The sequence below is a fragment of the Rissa tridactyla genome, chromosome 2 (assembly GCF_028500815.1).
Source record: "Rissa tridactyla isolate bRisTri1 chromosome 2, bRisTri1.patW.cur.20221130, whole genome shotgun sequence".
NCBI lineage: Eukaryota > Metazoa > Chordata > Aves > Charadriiformes > Laridae > Rissa > Rissa tridactyla.
The window spans coordinates 115,661,411-115,684,928 of NC_071467.1; the positions used below are offsets into that span (position 1 = coordinate 115,661,411).

Sequence of the window (23,518 nt, forward strand, 5' to 3'; positions counted from 1 at the left end):
CCACAGCAGTCCAAAAGCCATCTGAGCAGCAAGTTTCAGCTGCTTTAGCTTCTCGGTTTCCCTTCCCAAATCAACAACTCAGCTAAATTCATGCATTTGGTGTGCCTGTTCATTTTCCTTCAGTGGCATTTTCCGGCGGGGGATTGTTCCCCTGCCCCTTTCCCGGCCAGCTCAGCATCCCTCCCGTGCTCCCCTCCCTGTGCTGTGTCTTGCAGCGGATTCAAGGTGATGAAAAGGCAGTGATGGCACACCCCCTTGCCAATGGGACGCTTCCACAAGGCGTAATTTTAATAGCCGTGGTGAAAAAATAGAGTAACAATCTAAAGTAAGGCCTTAGAAAGGCTGCTTTGTCTTGCGCAATACTTTTTTTCTGGTCCCCACTGTCCCCCACATGCAGCTCAGCAATTTGGTGTTGTCACAGAATCACAGAATGGTAGGAGTTGGAAGGGACCTCTGGAGATCATCTAGTCCAACCCCCTGCCAGAGCAGGGTCACCTAGAGCAGGTTGCACAGGAATGCATCCAGGTGGATTTTGAATGTCTCCAGAGATGGAGACTCCACCACCTCTCTGGGCAGCCTGTTCCAGTGCTCTGCCACCCTCAAAGTAAAGGAGTTCCTCCTCATGTCTAGTCGAAACTTCCTGTGTTCAAGTTTGTGCCCGTCACCCCTTGTTGCCTGCTCTTAGTTGTCATCCTCACTTCATCTTTGTGCCTGAGCATGGCTGCAGGTATATTTTTGATGGTGAGGTTTGTGCTGCCCCAGCCTCCCCTCCCCACGTCCCCTCCCCTGCAGCCCCGCTAGCCTGACAGCCTCCGTCAGGATGCTCCCAGCTCTGATTTCCTCCATCCTCTCTCACCTCAATGCTGCCCACTGGAGCAGCTGACACTGCCCAGCTGTAAACGTGCTTTTTTCAGCCTGGTTTCCTGGGGAAATGGGTCCGAGGCACTTGAACCCTGTGTGCGCACGCGTGTGTTTGCGTGCGTGTATCCATCGGTGAGCTGTCGGATTTGATGAGGAGTTGGCGGCTTGGAAATGGTAAGTTCTTAAAGGTTTTATGAAGATCAGCGTGGAGGACTCGATATACATCTTCATTGAAGAAAAAGCTTGGACTATTAGATGTCGGAGAAGCCATCCACGAGCCAGCCTGTTTTAAAGCCGCAACATCGGTTTTCCATGGACCTCATACCACACTGGAAATGGGAGAACCAAGTGCGCGAGACGGATGTCTATGTGAAAGCCAGCTTGGCTGGGTTGCACTTTGACACTTTGGGGTAGATGAAATGGTGGGTAGGTCTAAGGTATCACTGCACCCACCCTGGGCTGGGGACAGAAAGGGGGAACCCAGGGCTTTGAGAAAGGTCAGAGACTGACAGAGGGTACCGTGAGTCAAGCAATATGTGCAGAGGGACCGGCACGGGTGAAAAACAGCCGAAATAATCCTACTGGCGCTCTTTAAATGTCATTCTCCTGGCAGAGAAACCTTTCACATGTTTCCCTGCTCGCATCTCCAAGCTTTTCAAATGCACCAGGTTTCTGCTGCTTGCGGGGGGAAGAGGGGAGCTGTGCCCTGGGAAAACCCTGCGGATCAGCCATTTTCCTCTGGAAAGATGCAAGCAGCCAGCAGCTTTGCACAATGTACCCTGCCCGCATCCTTGGTGTCCTCATTTTAAGCATTTATGGAGAACTTATTTTTTTTTGAAGCCTGGCAGATTGCTACATTACTTTTCCTGACTTCTTCAAAAACTATCCGGACACGACAAACTCCCTGCTAATTGGCAGGGAATGAAGTCCCACGGGCTCAGCCTCCCACCTGCGCCTGGCCTGCTGGTGGGACAGCAGAGATCTCCAGGGTGCCTTTGCCCCTTGGGGGAGGTAGGTGGGAAGGGGATATCAAATCTGGGGCATTTCAAGAGAAACTGAGAAGATACAGACACAACTCATAAAAAAATGCTGCCTCTTATCAAACAAAAGACAACCAGCCTCCCTCCCCCTCACCGCAACCCAGAGGAGTCCCAAAACATAATCAGTTTAGTCTGAACACCATGTTGCCGACAAGATTAAAATTAGACTCACGAGGTTTCATCAAGGGAGAGTTTAACCGTGGTGCTCAATCAGGCTGCAAAATCCTCTAATGACAATTGAAATAAAGTCATTCAAGACACATCCTTAAGTGTCACAGGAAAGAAAGCCTGCCCTTGGCAAAATTATATTAGGTGTCTCTTTTCCCTCCCACCCTCTACCTGCATGGTTGTCTTCTGGCCATACCCATCCTGGCTGGAACGGGCAGCGCTTGGTTCCCCAGCTTTGTGACTGTCCCACAGGTCACGTCTTACAGAAAACTGTCTATAAACAAGAGGCAAATAGGATGAGAGAGGGTTTGGCTGAGCCTCCCAACATGAGGGGACTTGTTTGGCTCTTCCAAGACAGTATAAAACCACAACAGCCACTGTTCTCCGCAGAGCACCTCCAGCGAGGTGGCTACGGTAAAGCTGAGAAATTCTCTGTTGAAAAAACCCACCCGTTCAGAAAACTCTTCTACTTCCAATAGCAACCTCTCCGCTTGGAGAGGGATGGCTAATGAAATGTTTCCTTTGCCCTACTTGTGTCCCCACAAACTAAGCATCACCAGACCAGCTCTGCTCTCCAGAGACCTTCAAGGCCTCCCAGATAGAAGTGAAAAGAAAATGTAAATATATGTTACTAAACAAGTTTGAAATGGTCTCCAGTTCATTTTAACCTTGCCCTCCTGAGGCTGCGGCAGGACGGCGCTCCGCTCCCTGAATCAGCACTTTGAAATCACCGTGCTATGAAAATCCATGGCTCTTCCAACACCCATTTTACACCCGGTCCTGCCCTAACAAACTTGTGCTTTTGACACCACTCTCCTCTCAACTTTCAGCCTGATTTCATACAGAAAGGGCTCTCGTCTCAATCCTTTTACCTCTGTGTAAGTCCGAAAGATGCGTGAAGCAGCTGGGGTGATGCTGAATAATCAGGCGGCATCTTGTTCAGTCTCCTGAAGTAACCAGTGGTACCCAATCCCACATCAGTCAGAAAAATCATTGCTTGCGTCGCCTCCAAGCATGTAGCAAAAACTCAGTAACAGGCAAAATTGCCTTTCTCCTTGCACAGGCCCTGATCCAGCTAGGTCCACAAGCACCCACCCAAATTTAGGTGCCTGTTTATCAAACTGAAATCAAGCCTCTTTTGCTACGTGGGTAAGTGCTGTGTTAATCAGGGAACTTGTGTAAGCCATGTGGATGTTTAATATTCAAATATAATTATCATCTGGGCAGGGAGGGAGCACTGAGCGAGTCTTCTCCTGATTTAGCAAGCTCTGGGGAGAGCAATGACAGCTCAGCCAGCAGAAGTGACAAAAACTCTGTCCTGTGAATGTCTTCCAGAGTTTGCAGGGATTTTTCCTTCAGCAGCATGCAGAGGTTGTGGAACCGTGTCTGAAGGAAAATCCTTTTTATTTCCAGCTCCTTGATGCTGCTTCAAGGGGAGGGGCCCTTTTCTTATGTCAGGTGCTTAGTATTCCAGGCTCGTTTCTGACAGCTAAGAAATCCCGAGGTCAGTAAGGGCTAGATTTAAGGGCTAGATTTATTTTATTTTTTTTTCACTCTCAAGAAGAATGGAACAAGAAGGGGGTAAAATCTCACATTCATCTTATTACGCTCCTTAGATGAACGACTTTCACATGACAGTGAAGCTAATGGCATTCACTTGTCAGTGCAGCAGCAGCCACAAAAGAGAGGAAGGGGGGGGATATGGCAGTACAAGAGTGTCCTCCTACTCCCAACATCTTCCATCGCTGGCTATTGCTCAGGATTAACAGCTCGCACCACTGCAGAGCTGGACGTATCGGAGCCACCTCTGATCACTGCAGTCCAATGCAATGATGAACAACCAAAAAGCAGACCAGCGTTCAGGGGCGTTTCGTGCCCACGTCCCTCTCTCTCCATCTTCCCCTGCCGGGGGGGGGGGGGTTGGTTCTCCTCCCTTCCATCCCTCCCTCTTTTAAGAGCTGTTCAGTTGCCAGCGCCTGTGTGATCGCAGCCGGTGGGCTACATGGCTGCCGCGGGCACACGGGGCTCCCTTGCTGCTCAGTTGACCACTAGAGAAGAGAGGGATTTGTTCTGGGCAGTGGATCCCACCAGATTTCCATACAAGCCTTCCCATTCCCATACACATGTGACATGCCTGCATTACTGGGGAAAACTGAGAGAAACGTCGGTAACGAGCACCCTGGACAAGCAAAATGCGATCCATGAAGGCACGAGAGGATTTCACAAATAAAGTAATCAGGATCTTGCACGCTCATTTTGCAACCTCAAAGACAGTCATCACCTACCTGCCTCTTCGCAAGAGCATGTTATTTTTCCCTGAAAGTTGGAAGGTTTAATAAAAGAGTTCTCCCTACTGAAAAAGGAATTGCTTCTGGAAAGTGGTAATGAAAGCCCAGAGAGCGCAAGCTCTTTCTCTGACACATCGCTTGCTTTTGCGCAGGATTACTTCGCGTTGCTGCTCTTCTCCTTGTCCTTACAAGCAGGGCAAGCAGTTGACTTAAGAAGATACATGTTTTTCTTGATTCAAGTTTTCTGGTAAAAGAATATATTCACTTTCAAAAGCAAAGTCATTTCAAAAACAGGAGCTAAAATTAGACTGATTATTTTTTTTTGTTCTCTCTCCCCTCTATGGCTTTTACAAGCAATTACCCACTTAATGGTTTGAAATTATACAAGAAACTTCAATAGCAATTTTTTTTTCCTGCTGCAGCTCCTTGAATGTGAAGCCTTAAAAGCTTTTCCGGAACACACAACAGCATGAGCAAATGAATTTGCCATTTTCATTCTCTTTTTTTTTTTTTTTTAAATGAATGGGAAGCAGCAGGATACTTGTTCATCATGAAACTTTTTTTTTTTTTTTAATTTCGTAAGGGTGAAGTGAGCCTGTATGACAGCTCTGGAAAGTGAAGGCAAGATTCTTGTTTGCACCACGGCCCTTCGCGTTGCTGAGGGAGCGCTTTTAAAATAGCTGCATGGGCTATTACGCCAACGCATCTCTCGAGCCTCTTCTTTCTTATGGCAGGGTGGGACCCGGGGGGGGTGTGCGTGTGTGACAAATTTAGCCTGCCTGCTCATGTGACTGTCCCACACGATGCCTAACCCATACAAAAGAGCTGGGCCACACGAGGAGATGGGGCTCCCGTAAGGCAGGGGTGCAGGAGGCATTGCCACGGCATCCAGCCGGATGCGGGCCTGGACCTCCCCAGTGAGGCTATGTCCGCCCTGAGGATTCCCAGGGCAGGAGAGAGGCCACTGGGCTGTGTCACCTCCTTGCACGGTGCCCGAGGGGTGTAAGGAGAGAGGCAGCTGCCAGCGATTCACGCTCAAGAGCCCCACGCTGCCCGAGTGGCGTCGGTGTCCCTGGGCGTTATGCGGATGGGCAGGAGGTGTTGGTAAGAAGAGGGCTGGGTCGCCAGCTCTTCTCTCACCGCCTCCCCTGGGTTCTTGGTGTGCAATTTGGGGCACTCACCTTAGCAGGGGAGGCAAGTCTAACCTTTCCCTCCTGCTCAATTTCTTGCCCGGAGGAGGGTTTTTGTTTGCTCCTTTCTGATTGTCACGCAGACACCTACCTGCAAAGATCACGGCACCGGATTGCCCCTGAGCCGGCAGCGCTTGGCTCTTATCACTTAGGAGTGAAAGCTGTTTCTTTTGACAACAAGCAATACCCATCTGAAGCACAAGCTCTGCAGTCTGTAAATAAAAAGCAAAGGTTATGCACAGCCAAGCCATCCAGCTGGGTCAGGGAGATTAATAAAACAACTCAGATTCTCTGTTCTGCTCCGAGTCTTCATGCGGACAAGAGGCAGCATTAATGTCTTGTAAAGAAACATGTTCCTACCTCCATCCCCCACCCCCAAGATTCCTCCAAAATCCCCTGTGGCAGGCAGTGCCTTTGCTTCCACTCATTTCTGACCCCCGACTACCTTTGCTATAGTCTGGCAAGGCTCTGGAGAATAAACCAGCACGAACTCCCACATCTCACGTTGCACATCCCTGTTCTCGTTCAGACTGAATTTTCCGTCAGGCCACAGTCCATTGTAACCTCCTACTCCAGCAATGAACTGAGAGTCTCTTTTTTTCCTTACGTTACCAGCTTACTTACTACTTTTCCTTACTTTACTTACTGTACTTACTTTACTTTTCCTTACTTTACCACCAAAAACAACTTCGGTCTTGTTAGAGCAAGGCATTCATGAAATACTGCACACGCAGCTTCAGGCGGACACCTTCCTTAGGACCCTCATGCTTGAGTTCATGCAATGTTCTCCTCATCCTCCTTTTCGTAGCACCTGCAGGACGTCATTTCTCTCCTCGCCAGGTGTGAGGTCAGTCAGGATGTTTGCCTCAGAGGTGACTGGATGAAGCAAAGGCCACCTCAGCTGACGTGTTCTGCATCCGTCTAAACTGGAACCACCCTCTAGGTTTCTCACTAGCACAAGCTCTAATAAAACCTCTTCACAGTCTTTTTCAGCTGGGTCCGAGTAGGAGAGGAACTCACACAAATAAACATCTGGCTTCAGCCTTTGCGGTGGGACGGCAAGGGCTGGAGGGTTCCTATAGATCTAGACTTGGCACTTTGGAGTAAGAGACACCGAACTTGGTGAAATACCTAGAAGAACATGAGGAGGGAGGGAACCCATCCTGCAAAGCCCAAACTTCCCCGGTTGCAACCTGCTGCAGCCAGAAACACTCTCAGTGGAGCAAATGGAAATACAGGAAGACGGTTACTCCAGCAAACATGGTAAAGGCAACAGCCTTAAACTGACCATGAGCACATCAGTATGCCGAGATTTCAGATTTCACAAAGGGTCCTTCTCACAAGAAGGCTCATGTACCCATGGCAATGGAGATCTCTGGATGCATCTCATCCTTGTCACCATAAACAAACAAATAAGTAAATTAAATCAGATACAGACAAGGAAGGTACCACCTTTGCCTCTCCTCCTTGTACCAAACACTTCAGAATTGCTAGGAACCACGAAGAATAAAAGACAACTTCAGAAGAAAAACAAAGTTCCAAGAATCATCACAACTCAGATTTTTATTCAACAGTGAAGTTGAAGGGAAATATTATTTTTTCCCTTCAGGGCAAATGTTCCAAATGGAAATTAAGTAAAAATACTGTCCCCCAAAAGTACTCACAATGAAATTAGTTTTCATTAAATATATTTGTTTGGCAAAATAAAATAAAAAAATTAGAACCCGTACAAAAAAAAGATCCCTTGCAAATTCGTAACACTGTAGCAATGACAACAATGTAAACCTGGATGTTTGGCAGTTGTAATTAATTTGTGGACATTACTGTTGAACTTTGGACCAAGAAAATAAAAATCACTTTGAATAGCAACAAGCCAATTCTAGAGGCAACTGAGGCTTAGGGAACGCTATAGGGATGGGACACACTGGTGGCGCCATATACAGTTTGTGCGAGTGATCTGCTAGTGTGGGGCTATTTCAAAGCCGGGAGGAAAAGAAGTGAAAAGCTGTTGCAGCATCGCAGCGTATGGTACAGCAAAAACCTGCAGACTTTCCATTCTGGGAGCCGATCGAGTTGGGTGAATGCCGGTGGCAAGAGTCGAGATGAGAGCGGAAAGAATAATGACGGTGACGAATGGTGCAAGCACTGGGAAGCAGTTAACAATTTTTGTCATCGCATTGGATTCAGTTGTGAGCAGACTCTTGGGAGTGTCTGGGGAAATCTTCTGCTTACAGTAGCTGCTTCTGCTCCCTACCTCCCTCCTCCTTCCAGTTAAAGCCTCTGCCCTGCCAGGTGGGTTTCACAGGCATGCAGTTTGATAACATCGTCCTTTAGTTAAGAATGTCTATTCCAGTATTAAAAATGTAAAAAAAGTCCTCGGGAGGGTGCTTCTTAGTGGCAGTCTTTGCCTTAAGCAAGGCCAATGGCCTGCAATTACAAGTTAATTAAAGCAATGTGGATTTGGATGAGCAATGGGGAAGATGGGAATGGGGAAGGAAGGAAGGGATGCAGGGAACAGGGAGGAATGCAAGTGTTTCTACACCCCTCCCCAAAGCCAAAATCCAAGGTGCACAAGTGGGTTTCTTTTTTTCCTCACACTCTTCTTTTTTTTTAATATCTCTCCAGTTATAATATTTCCAGTTTTGAAGCAAGTTTCAGTGGCAGCCTCAGTTACAGTCATAAACAAAGTCGTAGTTGCTGGGCTCCTTGGGGATAGGTGGGGGAGCGTCTGGGATCTGTATGTTTTCCAAGTCAAGGAGGCGTAGCTTTATCTCCATGCTGAGCAGCGTGTCTAAGTCGTTCCGCGTTAGATCACTCAACATATCCTTCCCAAGGAGGGCGTTCAGCCCATCGGTCCATACACAATACTGCAAGGAAAAAGAGAAAAACTATCATTAATAGACTTTCCATACACAAACCACTTGTCTGGCCTTGTCCTCTACAGTTATTGCTCCCACAGGGACTTACAAAGAGACCTAAAATGAGGTCGATTCATTTTACTAGCTCGTATCATGAAGAAGGCACGTTCCCCTGAAAATTCCCTAAAAACCCCAACTCCCTAAAAACGGGAAGAAATGACAACATTTAGCTGTTTGACAATTTGCTATCTCCGTCAAACTCCTTGTTGAATATTCCTCAATGGTTATGGGAGAAAGAACAACTTAGGACATGAGCCTCTAGAGATATCTCCTTCTCCTCCTCTCTTTCTCTTTCCCCAGTACTTACAGAAAAAGCCTGATTATCTTATGTTTAATCAAACTTTTAATTCCAAGACAGCGAAGTTCGGTGAACTAAATCCCACACAAAATCCTTCTCGGCTCTTTGTGTAAAAAATCCAGTACCAACTATCTAGTTTTATCGTGGTTTGCTTTCCTATAGATTAAAGTGCTATCACACAAAGATAGGCTTCACGTACCTATGCCTTCTTTACCACTATTTTACACAAAATAACATATTGTGAAAACTAGAGAGTCAATCAATGCTGCGTCCTTCATGAATATCAAATGCCAGGCTATCTGGTGTAATTCTAAATGCCGCAAATGCTGAATTGGCCTGTAAAACCTCTTCCTTACTGTTAGCTTTTTCCTAATGGGAGATGCCACCTTTCCCAACAGCTGACAGGTTGAGATAAACGTGGGCTGAATAACCATTTCAAATAAGCAACAAACCCAAGGGAGACTGGTGATCTGGAGTCAACTTCTATCAAGTCACTTCCATTTATTACTAAAAGCCATTTATTCAACTATGAACAGAAGTACTCAAATGCTATCATCTAAAAATAAAGATTTCAATCATGAACTTGTGTCCTAGTTTGCAGGGGGAAATTAAATCAACCGTAACTGCATTTTTATCTTACAAATACTCATGCTAGATTTCATGCCAAAAAATGGATTTTAAATTTAGCTGACCATTTGCTACATGATACAGCCAAGTTTAAAGATAGCCACGGTTTACTTCATCCTAAAGCAGAAATAAGGACTATTTTTAAGGAAGAGAAGGAAAGCCCCCTCTTGGGGTATGTCTTCATCCAGAAAAAGGGCATATTTTTAAAATAGGATGGTTAACACACTTAAACATCCGAAGTGAAATCCTACCCATTTAAGCCAGTAACAAAACAGTAGCGGGGCTAGGATTTCACCCAGGGTGTCCGTAAACCAGGCTGCAGCTTTAATGTGAGATTAGCTATATGGAAGAGACTTTAGGGTTCAGGCTGTCCTGCTAAGAAGTACTAAATAAACAACTTAGCCTGCCTATTCTAGGCTGTCAAAGTGTCACAGGAGACTTGTAAAGCATCCAATTTTTGTGAAGCGTACGCAGAACATCAGGAAAAGAAAAAATCTATCCTAGAAATGGAATTATTTTTGAACGGACTATAATTTTTTTATGACCGACTTGCGATCTTTCTTTGGGAAAGTCTTCCCAGAATTCACTCCGAGGAAAGGAACAGAAAGGCAAAAGGCTCTGCTCAGGTTACAGAAGCGCAGAGCATCCATTCAACAGATGCAGCCCCTGACGTAAATTGTCCATCACCTGCTCAGTGAGAACGGCCAGCGCTTTCTCTGGGGAGGAATCCCAGCGAGCCAGAAAGCAGAACTGCAGTTCTCTCCTCTTCCAGATATAACTCATTCAGGGCCCACAGAAACCAAATTCTGGCCACAATTCAGATGAGTGCAATGGCCTGGAAAAGGGGCTTCCTCTCTAATCTCCATATTGGCAAGTGCATCTAATTAAACTCCTGTACATTTTGAGCAGAGAGAAATCCTAATGAGATGGTGGAAAAACAGAGGCATTCATTCAGAAGCTTTTTTCTTTCTAATACTCAAAACAGACTAAGAGACACTGAAAAATTAATTTACTACAGATTCATTTTCATAAAACTCCAATGAAACCTAATTATAGCCTCCCTCATCAGTTTCTCTGTCAAAAATCAAGGCTAAGATTAATCCACCTTTTTGCTATGTAGTTGAAACCAGCTATTAGTATTTAAATGAAAAACAAATAGGATGGAGTGATCTCTCAGTGCTGAATCCTCTGGCTAGCAGGAAGCTCCAACAGATGGCTCAGGGTATTGCCAAACTTAAGTGTGCAAGAATGAGGTCCAAATCTCAGCGATATCGGTTCAGCAATGAGATTTTATTAAAGAAATACCTTGGGAGTCAAGTCAGCGGAACCAGACAAGCAGAAAGGTTGTGCAGGCTTCATCCATCCAGATGCAGCCCCAAGCAACCTGATCTGAGCTCATCGCTGACCTGCTTTGAGCAGGTGGTCAAACAGGGGATATCCCCAATTACCTTACAACCTGAATCATCCTAGGATCCTAGGTCAATTTTTGGGTTTTGCATACACTCGGTTCCCACATTCAGACCTCACTCTACAATCATGAGGACCATAGGTAAGTCTGACCTGAAACTGTCATGTACTAACACCATTCCTGGTGCTTGACGCAAAGCATTCTAAACCTTGAGATGTCACCCACCAAACCTCCCAAGCTGACAACGCTGCTAAGCTAGCACTTCTATTGACAAGAGCCCCGGTTACTTTGATGAGGAGTCACGGGCTTCATAACATGCTACTTGCCTTTCCTTGTGGGTGCTTCCTCTGAACATTTGCACTTTTTGCTTTAATTTGCTTTAAACAACTCACTCTTCTGTAGGCCACGGAAAAGTACAGAAGTGAGATGCCCTTTTGAAAACATTCACTTGGGGACTGTCAAGTAGCGGCAGAGACTGCTGCCTCTGTCCGTTTTTTTTGGAACATATTAATTTTGTTACAAAGAAGCTGCCCAAGATCAGAAAAGAGAAATAAAGATAATAGGTGTGTTAACACAATCACGAGCAATTGTGTTAGTGCATCTCACAATGCTACGGCCCATCAGCGGGGTGCAGCAGCAGGTTTTGAGCATTTAGACCACTAAAATACACTTATACCTATAGGCTATATTTGAGACGCAAGTGGCTGAAAAATCTGTTGATTTTCATGACCATTTGCTCTTATGAGCTGAAACAGAACTAGAATTCGATTTCTGGAGAATTTATATCAGAAGGCATCTAACACACGTTCAATTCAGAGGATGAAGACAACCATGCTCTGCTTAGACCTACAGCTCTCATGGCACATTATGCCTGGGATCCCATTGCTGCTTTCTCTTAGATCAAAACTGAACAGGACATATTTCTCTGGCATGAACATACTTGAAAATGACACTCAAATATTAATCCCCAGGAAAACCCAAATGAGCATAACTTAATTTCCCCTCCTAAAATGAACACTTATTTGAAGGTTTTAATCCAGAATTACAAATGTTGAAGCTGCGTAACTAAATACACTTCACTTTTAAAGCAATTTCATGCGCTTTAATAACACTACAGTATAATGCAGTTTAACGCAATCTTCTGTGTTTCATCATCTTAACACTGTATCCTGAACTGAGACCAAATGTGATACCACAAAATAAGTGTGCAAATGGAACACCAACTCCTGTTGCTTTAGAAATAAGAAGGAAAAACTTTATTTTTTATTTTTTTTAAATATAATGTGTTCTGCTAAATCTTTACTTGGAAGTTCTTTGAGAGAAACACAAATAATTAGGTAAAATAGTTCTATCACCTCCCAAAAGGCAATGATGTTGTCTATTTCCTTGTGTTTTCAAGTGAGAGAAGGGAGCAGGGAAGGGGCTGTCATTCTGCCTTGGTATTTACACTGTCTTCATACAAGTGAGACCCACTGCAAAACAGTCCCCTGTGGAGATGCAACAGAGAGGACTTTATACGACCACCTGCCGTGAATGGTCTTAAGCAATGTGAAACCAAGAATAAGGGGATATGCTATTCTGCAGAACACAAGTATTTGGCTGAAACAGACCCAGCGATGGTATAACCTCCGCTGATTATGCTGGCATCGTCAAGATGAGCTGAGGATGGCAGTGATTCTTTAAGAGCTTGGCTGTACAAATCATCAGTGTTGAACTGAAGTTCACTAAAGTGAACACACAGCAAAAATCTCCAGTGTCTGAAGTAGAGCAGACCAAGAGAAATGTTTATTACACCAGGAAATGGTGAGCAAGGTCTCTGGAACTGTGATCTGCCTAAGCTCTCTTCTTTGTCTTACTTACGGCTCACATTTCAGTAGGGCTTAGAAATACTCATCTTTAATTTGGACCCCATGTGCTCTATGATGTACAAATATAAATCACGTTCCTTCTCTGGCTCAGGATATGCATGAAAATTGCAGAAGGTCTTTTGCCCGTACTAATCCCTCTGCTTTCAGTTTGTTGTGAGACGTGACACAGATTTCGATGGACCGGTACTCTCTGCCAAGGTGACCATTCTTATGTTCTTGTAAAGCTGTCTGTTGCCATAAAGCAACTAAGAGGGCTTCAAAGGAGTTTCTGTACTCTGAACTTCACTTACCTCATGCTTGTCTGGAGCAATGAAATTCAACTGGCCACTTGAGTCATACAATATAGAGAAAGCAAGCTCTAGCACCTCCTGGAACAATACAAAGAATCAGATATTAGTGCTGCATGAGAGAGAGGCATTCGTACATTCAGGTCTGTCTTTCTTGCCTACCACTTATTCCCCAAAACAAGTGGAAAAATAGGTTATGGTACTCTCCTGCCTGCACAAAGCTGCAGCAGTACCAGACCACTGCAACCGACTGGCACAGCAAGAGTCCCACCACGATGCTTCAGTCAAAACAAACTCACCTTCCCCAGTGCCGACTGTAGCTTGCTCGGTCATGGATTACATTAGCATTTGACTTTAAATTTCAGCTAGGCAATGGTGAGGACTAAAATCAATATAATGCATAATAGTAGACTTGCAACAAACTCTTCACGAAGACCCACAGTTTTTCCAATTTGTATAGATTAAACTCGCCAAGTTCTGCAAGGTTTGATTCCCTGTGTCAAAAATCTTGCCAGGACAGTTAATCTGCTGGTATGTACTTATGCTCCTTTTACTGATGGAAATCTATTAAATTATTCATTCTCAAGAGATTTCTGTCATTTTGTTTCTACCTGAATCAGAACCAGCAGCCTCAGTCAAACTGAACTATCTATCTGGGTTACTTAAAAGACCCAAACGAATCTTGGGGAAGACAAAAATTATCACCTTTTTTCCCCTCAGCACTGATGCTGGAATTTCAAAGGTGCCAAAATGAATTCATCAAGCACTTAAAAGTCACCTGGACCTGGGTTCCTACGGGGAAACCCATCCAATTTGAACAAATAATGAACTTCCACTGGCCGGCAGTGAGCATGTAAAGATGTTGTGTTATCATGGTTACTGCACGCACCGCTACAAGCGCCGTTACATGGATTTCACAACCCGTAAACTAGCTAATATGGATATAACAACTCTGTGGAAAAAAGACCCGGCTACAGAGGAGAGTGCTGACTCGTAACTACTTTGATCTGTATCCTATGCCCTGTTTTTGCCTCTTGGCTTCCTGAACCCCATAATACTGATTGCCTTTGCTGACTCTCAGATGACAACTGTCCCTACACTGACAGCAGCGACAAAAGCACGGCTCCTTAAATTCGCTACACCAAGTTTTAAACTGGAAGAACTGACTGCGAGGACTGCTGCATATGCATTGCTCTAGATTTCTACCCCTGATCTCCTGGGCTGAAACAGACATAAGTCTTTGGATTTCAGTAAGGGTTATTTCGGTTTTGAACTTGTGAGATTAAGAGCAGAGACTGATTCATGAAACTTGCAATCCTTAGGGATACTCTTGGATGATTAGAGATGAGGCTACTCATGGGAAATGCTCTTGGTTTCCTTGAGTTTAGTTATTAGCTTCAACTTGCTGCATTGCCAGGCCACTGGAGACAAGTCTGTGTTAAATCCCCGTGGAAGCTGCAGACACTAATAGCGCTGGTGCTCTCAGCAAACAAATGGCTCACGGCTCACATAGCCATTTTGTGTTTGGGGCATGTCTCTCAGCCACACCTTATTAAGAGTGATGTCCCTCGTTGCAGAAACAAGTTCACCTCTGCCCACACAAACCTGGCACTATCTCCTCACAGAGTGTTACAAATTACTGACAGAACATGCTAAGTCATGCAATTGAGGTTGTGAAAATAAAATGTAGCACTAAAAAAAAGGGCTTCTACTGTTCCCGAATTTCATGAAGGTCAACAACAATCCCATAGGCCTGGCCCCTCTATAGGCCCTGTATTTGTCCTTTGAGAAATTCCAAGGGATTGAAGTTTTTGTTCATCTCAAAGAAAGGAAAAGGAGAGAAATGCCCTGCCTGAAAGCAGAATATCCCAGGGAGCCATGGGTTTGGTCTTTTCCAGAGAGGCAGAGAATGAGAAAGGGCCACATTTAGGGCACCAAACTTCCCTTTATGGCGGAAAGCGGGAGTTTGGCAGTCCCAGCTCCACTTCAGCTTTTTTGCTGGCTGCCCCGGAGACTACAGGCTCAGAAATTACAGCTTCCAGTTGCCAGCATCGCTGTCATGTCATGCACAGCAAACTGCCAAGGAAAATGGAAGCCTATGGAGCTGGAGCTGCCAACTGGCCCTCCACACTGATGGTGGTTTCGGTGGTTGAGCTGGCTGACTTCTCAGGCACCCCCACCTGGTTTTGTTACATTCCCATCAATGACAGGTGATTTTGAGGAACTGGCAATTCCTAAAGGAAAACTGGTCACTCTCTAGCAGCCACCTGTGGTTTTCTCCTCCCTTTTCTGTCCTACTTCTCAACCTTTCTCAAAGTCATTTTCCATTCCAGGCTTTTGCACCAGTTCCTCTTTCTCTCGGGTCTTTTTTTCTCTCCCATTCCTTCCAACCTCCTCCTTCCCCTCTTCGTTTTGCTTTCCTCGTCCACCACCTCAACCTGTTGAACTCACTCCTTTGACACTCCTAATGGAGGCCCATGTCAGACCTCTGCCCTTCCCTAGGTGCTCGTCAAAGGTAACAGTGTTGGGACCCACGAGGTGCCTCTTTTTTGAGCTTCACTGAAAACAGGGAACAAGAGATTCTGCACCTGCTGGCTGGACACTTCCCACTCCTTGGTTTCAACTCAGCAGGGAAAGCTGCTGCAGGTGGTACGAGGGGAAGCTTGCTCTCCCATGCCCCGAGCTTCTCTCTCCCGCAATCTCCGCTGGCCTCTCACGTGGGCCAGAGACATTTGAAGAGGCATTTTAGGTGCCAACAGCTGAGCCTCAAAACATCCTCAAACTCAAAACAACCACGTCTTTGCTGAAGGCTGAGACCACAGCCGTGTTAAGTTTGCTCCCCCTGCCCCCCGAGAACTATCTATACAGGCAGTGGCAGGGAACTTGTTCAACGAACATGAAATAAAAGAGAAAAAAAGCTGCATTCAACAGGGAAGTGTGCAGAACCATTTTCTGCTGACTAAAAAGGCACCAAGCCTGAAGCCTGCCACATCAGCAAATAGAGCGATCAGAGAACACTTAGAAATACATGGTGATGTTTCTTCCAAGTTCTTCTCTCATGCTTTGTTTTGAAGGATGCGAAATCTAATATATTTTTCATTTCCTTGAAATTCATTAATATTACTCGAGAGTCAGAAATGAGGACTTTAAAATTAAACCTAATTTAAAAGACAAGCAAGATGAACAACAATGGATTCAGGTCTGCTTCTATCAAGTCGTTCCAGCTTCATATGCATGCAAATTCCAACTCAGTTTAACTCTTATTTATTTCTAAATGGTCCCGCTGGAAGAATAATGGCCGCGTGCCGGCAAATGAAGAGATGCTGAAGCCTTTGTTATGGACATTCTGCCAATTCCAGCTATGTTCATAGCAGTGGCATTCTGCCATTCAATTTTCTTTTCTGCCAATGAATAAACATTAAGGTGGTCGTTATATATATATATAAAGAAAGCACAGGATGAAAAGGCCTCTTAAAAAATATATCACCAGTTGTGAAATTTCAGGAAGTAAAAGGTTTCATATACCAAACTCACCCAAATTGCATTCTGTGTCTGGCTTTTTTTTTTTTTTAAATTTTCATTTCATTGTCCACATTAACGTGGTACTCCACAAACAATGATGTGTTATTCCTATGATGTCAGTTAAGTAGCTGCAATATCGTGCATGACAGTTGGACTGTGATGACAACTGATTTCACAAATTCTGTGATTCTCAGGGGGAAAAACAAGGAATTGAGGAAGGAAAAAAACCCAAACCCAAACCCAACGCCCCACCACCCCAGAAATAGCAAAAACATCGTCATTAGTATTGCCAGGATCACAAACGGAGTGCTCCAGCTTTGGCTGCAGCCATGCTACCTATCAACTCCTAATCTTCACATTCTCAGCCAGCTGTTTTATGCTCGTCCAAAGCAATTTTACCTGAGGAAATGGGGTGATGCTGACAGCTGAGGACAAACTCATCTGCAGCATTGCTATTTAGCATTAAATACTATCTAGACATTACTGCTCCATAAAGATGACACATTTCCATCACTGCCACCCACTGCTTTCCTTCTTCTCATCTTTCCTTTTTGTGTGGACATATGAGTGCTAAGACAGGGAAGCACTAAAAATACTTTATATGCATCATATAAATGCCCCAGCCAAATGCTGTTGATGGTTCAGCTGTAGCATGAGGTAGGAGTTGTATGCAATCTATCGTGTGCATGTGTGTTAGCGCCCTGATTCAGAAAATCAACAGGGAAAAATACTCCCAGTTGGTTTTTTTTTCCAGGCTTGTCCTGACTTTTTAATTTCCAACCATGTAAAGCCAATGCTGAAAGGAGATGATGGTATCCTGATAAACTTAAAGCAACTCATGTGTATGTGAAACAAATGCAAGTAAGTGTCTTTTAGTTTTCTGTGGTTCCTATTAGAACTGTTTTTCCCGGTATTTATTTGAACACTGAAGGCATGAATTCTATTTTTCAAAGTGCCGAAGCAGGAACCCTTAACTTTACTATTTTGTCCATCAAAATATCTTTCCAGTTGGACCCAAAATGTCTCACTTTCAGGTAACTAGAAATTCTGATTCAGATCCTCTGATCTGGTTCCCAAACCTCAGGGTGCGGCTCTAGAACACCATTAGAGTCTCACTCCTTCTCGTAAGGTCAGACAGCACAACCTGATGGAAAACTTATGAACATACCTCATACAATATGGTATGAAGACCATCACTACCAAAGATGTAGAGTTTGCTAGTAACTCAGTTTCTTCTTGCTGTAGTGGCAATTCTTACTAACAAAAACTCTGCAAGATTCTGGCACTGTACAATTTGAGTCCTACTGTCAGTTCACAGCTCTTGATCTAAAAATCTGAAAGGTAGCATAAATCTAATTTAAGCTGACAATTGTCTCCTACACAGTTTTTCCCAAAAGCACTGCTGAACACATCTTTATACGCCTCATTAATTGCCTAGCATTTACCTTACATCCTTTTGTTGGCAGCTGTTTTTCTATCTGACTTGGACCTAAGGTTTTCATCAGCTGGACATTAATTGCAAATTTGGCTTGTGCCAGTGTTCACTGAATGTGAGCTCATCAGAGAAGACAGCTGGAACAAACTAGTTATTTACCAGAGACAATACAGGGGTAGGTACCAACAGGCATTGCTGCTCTGCTCCGCAGCAGCAGTCAAAACTGCTTTGCTTTAGAGGCAGAAGACACCCGCTACTAAAGACTATGCTAGTGTGCTCTGGGCATATCACAATGCACATCTGCCGTGAAATCTAAGTAAAGGAATGCAGACTGTCCTAATAATTTAACTCAAATGGTCTGAGGTGAAAGCAAAGCGTGTGTGCATACACAGAAAGGTGGCAGGCTGGAATGAAAAATACCTGAATTACTTCAGGGAAGGTCGAGTTGACAGGCTTTGTATTCTACAGGGTGCGTGTTATAACAATTTGAGAACCATACCTTGTTTTGTTTAAGAGCTCCTTTCTCCTTCATGTGAGGGCAGTCTTTCCCAGTCACAACAGCTTTTATATCTGCCACTGGCACTGCATTAAAAAGAAACAAAAGCAAGAACAAGAAAATTAGTTATAACCAAGGTGTGTAAAAGCTAGAGAGTCTAAAAAAGCGGCAAGACTAATGTGTTAAAATTGCCACCTCCTTTGCCATTTCCAGCCTGTCGTAAGAAAGAAAACTGGAAGGAAACAACTAAAATAGGAATCAGTGAGTCTTGACAAAATTTCAGGCACATGGATAAAAATCTGAGGATGCTTTTTCTTGCCTGTTGAGACTACTTTGGGTAAGAGTGTTTCATATAGACGTGTACCTGTGTCTGGACAGTTTTTTTGTGTACTCATGTACGTAGAAAACATACACTGTCTTCTGCCGCACTAATGTAATATGTTTGCCCTGTTGTTGCTCTTTCCTAGGCATCCAGGTAAAGTCTCTGCTGGAGAGAGGATGCTGGGCAAGTTGGACCCTACCTCACTCGATGCTGTTGTGCTTCTGTTAACGCCTGTATGAATTTTTCAAATAGTTTTTTATTTCACTTCCATCAGCAGTTTACTTGCTTTCTGGTACTAACAGGAATAAGGACTACTAAGGCTTATAAAGACTCATTCCAATTGCTTTAAAATGTCAAATGATCAGAAATCACTGGGGGGGGAAAAAAAGGTAAGAAAAAAATATTGGAAGCTGCTGCCACTCAGATTCAGTCACTGAGTGAGGTCACTAAAACATAAAGATAAATTTCTCTGAGTTTCAAGTGGAAGTCAATTTTCCAACAGTAATTACATTATGGAGAATCTATATGCTCCACAATACAATATGGGCAGTGAATGACAGTTTCTACAATCTATAAATAATCCATTATCCTTGTGGCTGCAGAAAAGCATCATATATATAGAACAGCATAATATGATAATCTGTTCTGCCCAGTTCTTTATGAACTCTAATGGAAATACTGGAGAGGAGAAATGCGTTTTCTCTTCTACCAGGTACAGCAACACTATGTATTTTATTACCGATTAGATCAGCACTATGGTCAAATGGGATGGGATATAATAGACATTTCTAAAGGACTTTCTTTGCATGGAAAACTAAAAGAAATGGAAGTTATTTGTCCCATCCCTACTCAACCTCTCCTGCCTTTAGTCTCAGCATTTCACGCTGTGGCCCTGCTGACTTTTTACGTCTCTGACACTACCTTACATTTTTGTCAAGAAGAGAGATTATTTTTGAGAGAAGACAGCGAGCTATAAGAAACTGGGAAGTAAGGGAGATATCTGACTGCAACAATGGTAGGAAGTTCTTCTTAAGAAGAAAGAGTTCCTGCCATTTGCTGAAGATGCCCAGAAAAACAATTTCTCTGTTTGCGTAAGGCAGGATTTTCTGAAGTTAGACCTCTCAACCAAGAAGGCTTTTTTCCAGGTTTCATACACTCGATCTCTGTGATCTGGAATGCAGTTACTATGGGAGAACACAGGCTGATGTGACATCCTGATCTTTATTTATCTGGAACTTGGCTTATTCCTTGCTTTGGAAAAATCAAAGACTTCAGATGGTATCAGAAGCTGACTACAAGATGCTGGAGGGTGTGAGCACAGATGTGATGTGCTCGCAACAGAAAAAGCCCTGGGAAAGAGGGCAGCTGTTTTCTGTCCCAGCTGGAGCCTGCACAGCTTGTTAACTCTGCCAGCCTGAAGAGAGGGATGACATTCACAGAAGTGAAAAGGTTAAAACCCCCCACATTTATTTTTGGAGGTAGACACTAGTTATTCAGGCTTGGCAAGGAGTACACAAAATGCCCTATGCTGCTTCTCTCACTCCTCCATTTTCTTACCCACCTATTCTCTTCCATCTACTGACCTGCTCCCAAATGCTGTCAACCTGGTCATCATATTCAGACCTCAATAGTTCAAAATTCAATATAAGAGTATCCAAAGAACATCAGAATATTTCTGGAAAATGTCCTGTAAAATTCCTAAGACAGTTGGGCCTGACGCATTTCGAACAATAGTGCCCCTTTATAATCTTGTATCTCGCAATATTCTCAACTCTGTTTAATCAAACTCTAATGTGGGTGGCACTGTGGTGAAACTTTTATCCTTCATAGTCTGAAAACCTGAGATATTGATGAAATAATTACATCTTTCTCAAACTGCATCAGCCAGCAGGTATACACAGGGAACATGTGGGTCTGGCCTGGTGGTTTCTAAAGTAGGAGCCTTCTGTTCCCATAGGATCCTGACATTTCCAAGTAGGTTCAAGAGCCTACGGAAAATGCAAATGCAAGATGAAGCTTGCAGTCAGGGTCAGGGATTTGAGGGTGGAAACGTGCTCAAAGCAAACAAATCTGGGAACTGATGGTCTCCTAACTGTGCCTGCAGTTCAAGTGCGACCTTCATTCTTCCTCTGTTGTTCTGATGCTACTGTAACATTCAAAGGCTATTCCTCTAAGCCTCGTCCAGAAAAACAGCCTCTTCCAGTGCCAATGCAGCAATGTGAACCCATGTCCTACATTCTGACAAGACTGCAGTAAGAGAGTGAAACATCCTTGAAGCAATCTGTAAGGCAATGAAAACAAGGGAACGTGACCGTGAACTGCCAGCATTCCAGCATCAGCCAGGCTCTTCCCCTTTCCCTCCCGGACTGCGTCTGGGAGCATTTGGAAATTTTAAAAGGTGCTGCCTGGAGACAGGCTGGGGGAGCAGAAAAGAGAAACAATTCTTTGTTTTTCTAATATACAGGAAAGTTTAAATCACTAATTTTCTCCATTCTCAATTTTCAGGCTGGAAAAAATTCCACCTTCTGAAAAATTACTCCTTCTGCCATTCCACAAAAGAAGAGGAGCTACCAACTGCAACACTTGTACAAGCGTGTCTAATTTGATAATGCCAAGAATGACATTTATTACTAATAGAGGTTCAGAACAAGAACAAAAAGAAATTATTCATTATTCAATGCTTGATTTTTTGAAGTCACTTTCCAGTGACAGAATTGCACTGGTCATTATTTCTGTTACCACAAAAAAAACTTCCCCAGGATTGCAGGTTAAACCTCTACAAATCATGTTGAAGGACAGAGGAGAAATTATCACAAAAGAATGATTTTTCTGAAGGGCTCCAAAATTACTTTTATCCACTAAAAAAAAAATCCCAATGATTCCCCTGCTAAAAGCTGTCAGAGAGGCATGTCCTCTCCAAGCTGGGTACGCAGTAATGGCGAGGTCCTCTCAATACCGTTCACAGGAATGTGTCATCTTTAAGTCCACTCTCCACAATAATGAAAAAGACCTCTGCCTGCCACAGATTTCTCCTGCAGCCACTAGGCTGTTTGCAATAGAAGAAACATCTGTCTTCATGGACAGAAAGTGCTTTTGAATATGCCCAAGTATTTTTTATTTGACATCTGCAGTTAAATAAGCAATGAAAATAAACTGTGCTCCTCCCCATGAAAGGCAGGACATTTCCAAGCTGAATGAAATTATTAACTCATTGGAAAGCTGAGCTCAGGCCTCCTACACACTTGCCAAAACCAGGAGAACAGTGTCTGGATGCAGAAGGAAATGTCCTCTGCTCTTTATCTCCATGAACAGAGCTGGTGATAACGTCCTGTGTTAAGAGAAACCTACTACAAGTTATAAAGAGGAACTAGCATAAAAGAAGCAAAAGTAGCACAATCTTTGCGCATGACTTACATTTATCTTGCAAGGAATCATGAGGAACTTCTCCCTGGGGACTTTCTTCCAAGTCTCCATAGTGCAAGACCTTGTGATTAGGTGAAAGTCGACAATACCAAAATTTGTCTGTTAAAATAAAGGCATTAAACAAGGTCACTAACATGTTTTCATTAGCGTTATCAATAGCAATTATCAATATCAAGCTTACTCAAACACGGAAATACAGGGAATGACTGTCTTTTTTCCTTCAGAAGAAGAAATGTGTGGGGCGTATGGAAAGTAGGGCAGGGACCTTGCTCAGTAATTTTACTTCATTAAATTAAGCTAGCATTACAGCTACCTTTTTTTTTTCTTACTTAGTCAATAGCTCCACAATAAATACTAGCAAGGAACAATTGGCTTAGTTTTACAAGATATTATATACCCTCATGGACAGAAGACTGTCAAAGTAACCATTGCTTTGAGTGGATAACTTTAATGTACCCATAAAAGCTTCATTTTTAGCACCCACTATGTGAAAATTAAACCCTGCCAGCTGTCTTGTGTGGGACACCCAAAACCTGATACATTTGAAATATCCCATACTTTATGAAAATTATGACTCATGTCTTTTTATAGACATGGGAGAACACCCCCATATTTATGGAGGGACTGGACATAATAAACACACAAAGATTTGAAAAGCAGACACTACCTCTATTGTCCCGCAGAGAACTCAGTGCTTTGCATGGTCACAAATCTATGTGTGACCATGCAGTCACACTCCAGTTTGCATTTTAGCCCTTCCTAGGAGATGTATATTTACATCTCCTGCCACCTCCTGCCTCGCAGGATATAATTCTCCTTAACGATATTTGTTAAAATCTGCTCCCACGAAGAACATCACCTTTGCAGAGCGAGGCCACCATGCTGCCTAGCGTGCAAGGGTGGTGTTTGCCAATTCCCTTTCTGAAATGGCAAGAAGGAGGTTACCCTTCCTTGTCAGAGCACTTTCTATTTAATAAATAGATCACATAATGTTAAGCTGTCAAAAACACGATCTTGTTACATCCAAGCTATAAATCTCCAAAAGCTCAGAGCAAGGCTAGATGTTAAATTGCCAGTCGGGGGCCCGGCGGGGTGTGGGGGGTGTGTGTTGCATAGGGTTTCTCTGGCTCTGTGCTTCTCTCATTGCTGGCGGCGCTGATGCTGTGCCAAGCAGCAGCCTGAAGGACAATTTAGGGGAAATGTTAGCATTGACACAGCCCCGCGGTGCTGCAACCGCTGGGAGCGAATGGAGCCACAGTTCGGATAAAACGTCAGAGGAGCTGTAGAACCACCAGAGCCAGCATATGTGAGCTCCTCTGGGGTGCTGGCAAAGCAAGGGCTTCTTGGCTCTGTTAGTAAAACGTTGG

General features: G+C 43.9%; 1 protein-coding gene across 6 annotated transcripts in view; it reads right to left on the reverse strand.

The window, feature by feature from the left end:
* Positions 1 to 7,083: 7,083 nt before the first annotated feature.
* The window catches only part of ELMO1 (engulfment and cell motility 1), a 311,635-nt gene continuing 295,200 nt past the window's right edge, over positions 7,084 to 23,518 (reverse strand). For all 6 annotated transcript variants that reach the window (XM_054193522.1, XM_054193524.1, XM_054193523.1 and 3 more), the window contains 4 exons: positions 22,143 to 22,250; positions 18,410 to 18,492; positions 12,957 to 13,034; positions 7,084 to 8,414 (listed from right to left, as the gene is read on the reverse strand). In XM_054193522.1, coding sequence (XP_054049497.1) covers positions 8,214 to 8,414; positions 12,957 to 13,034; positions 18,410 to 18,492; positions 22,143 to 22,250 — 470 coding nt within the window. In that variant the 3' untranslated portion in view covers positions 7,084 to 8,213. The remainder of the gene's footprint in view (positions 8,415 to 12,956; positions 13,035 to 18,409; positions 18,493 to 22,142; positions 22,251 to 23,518) is intronic.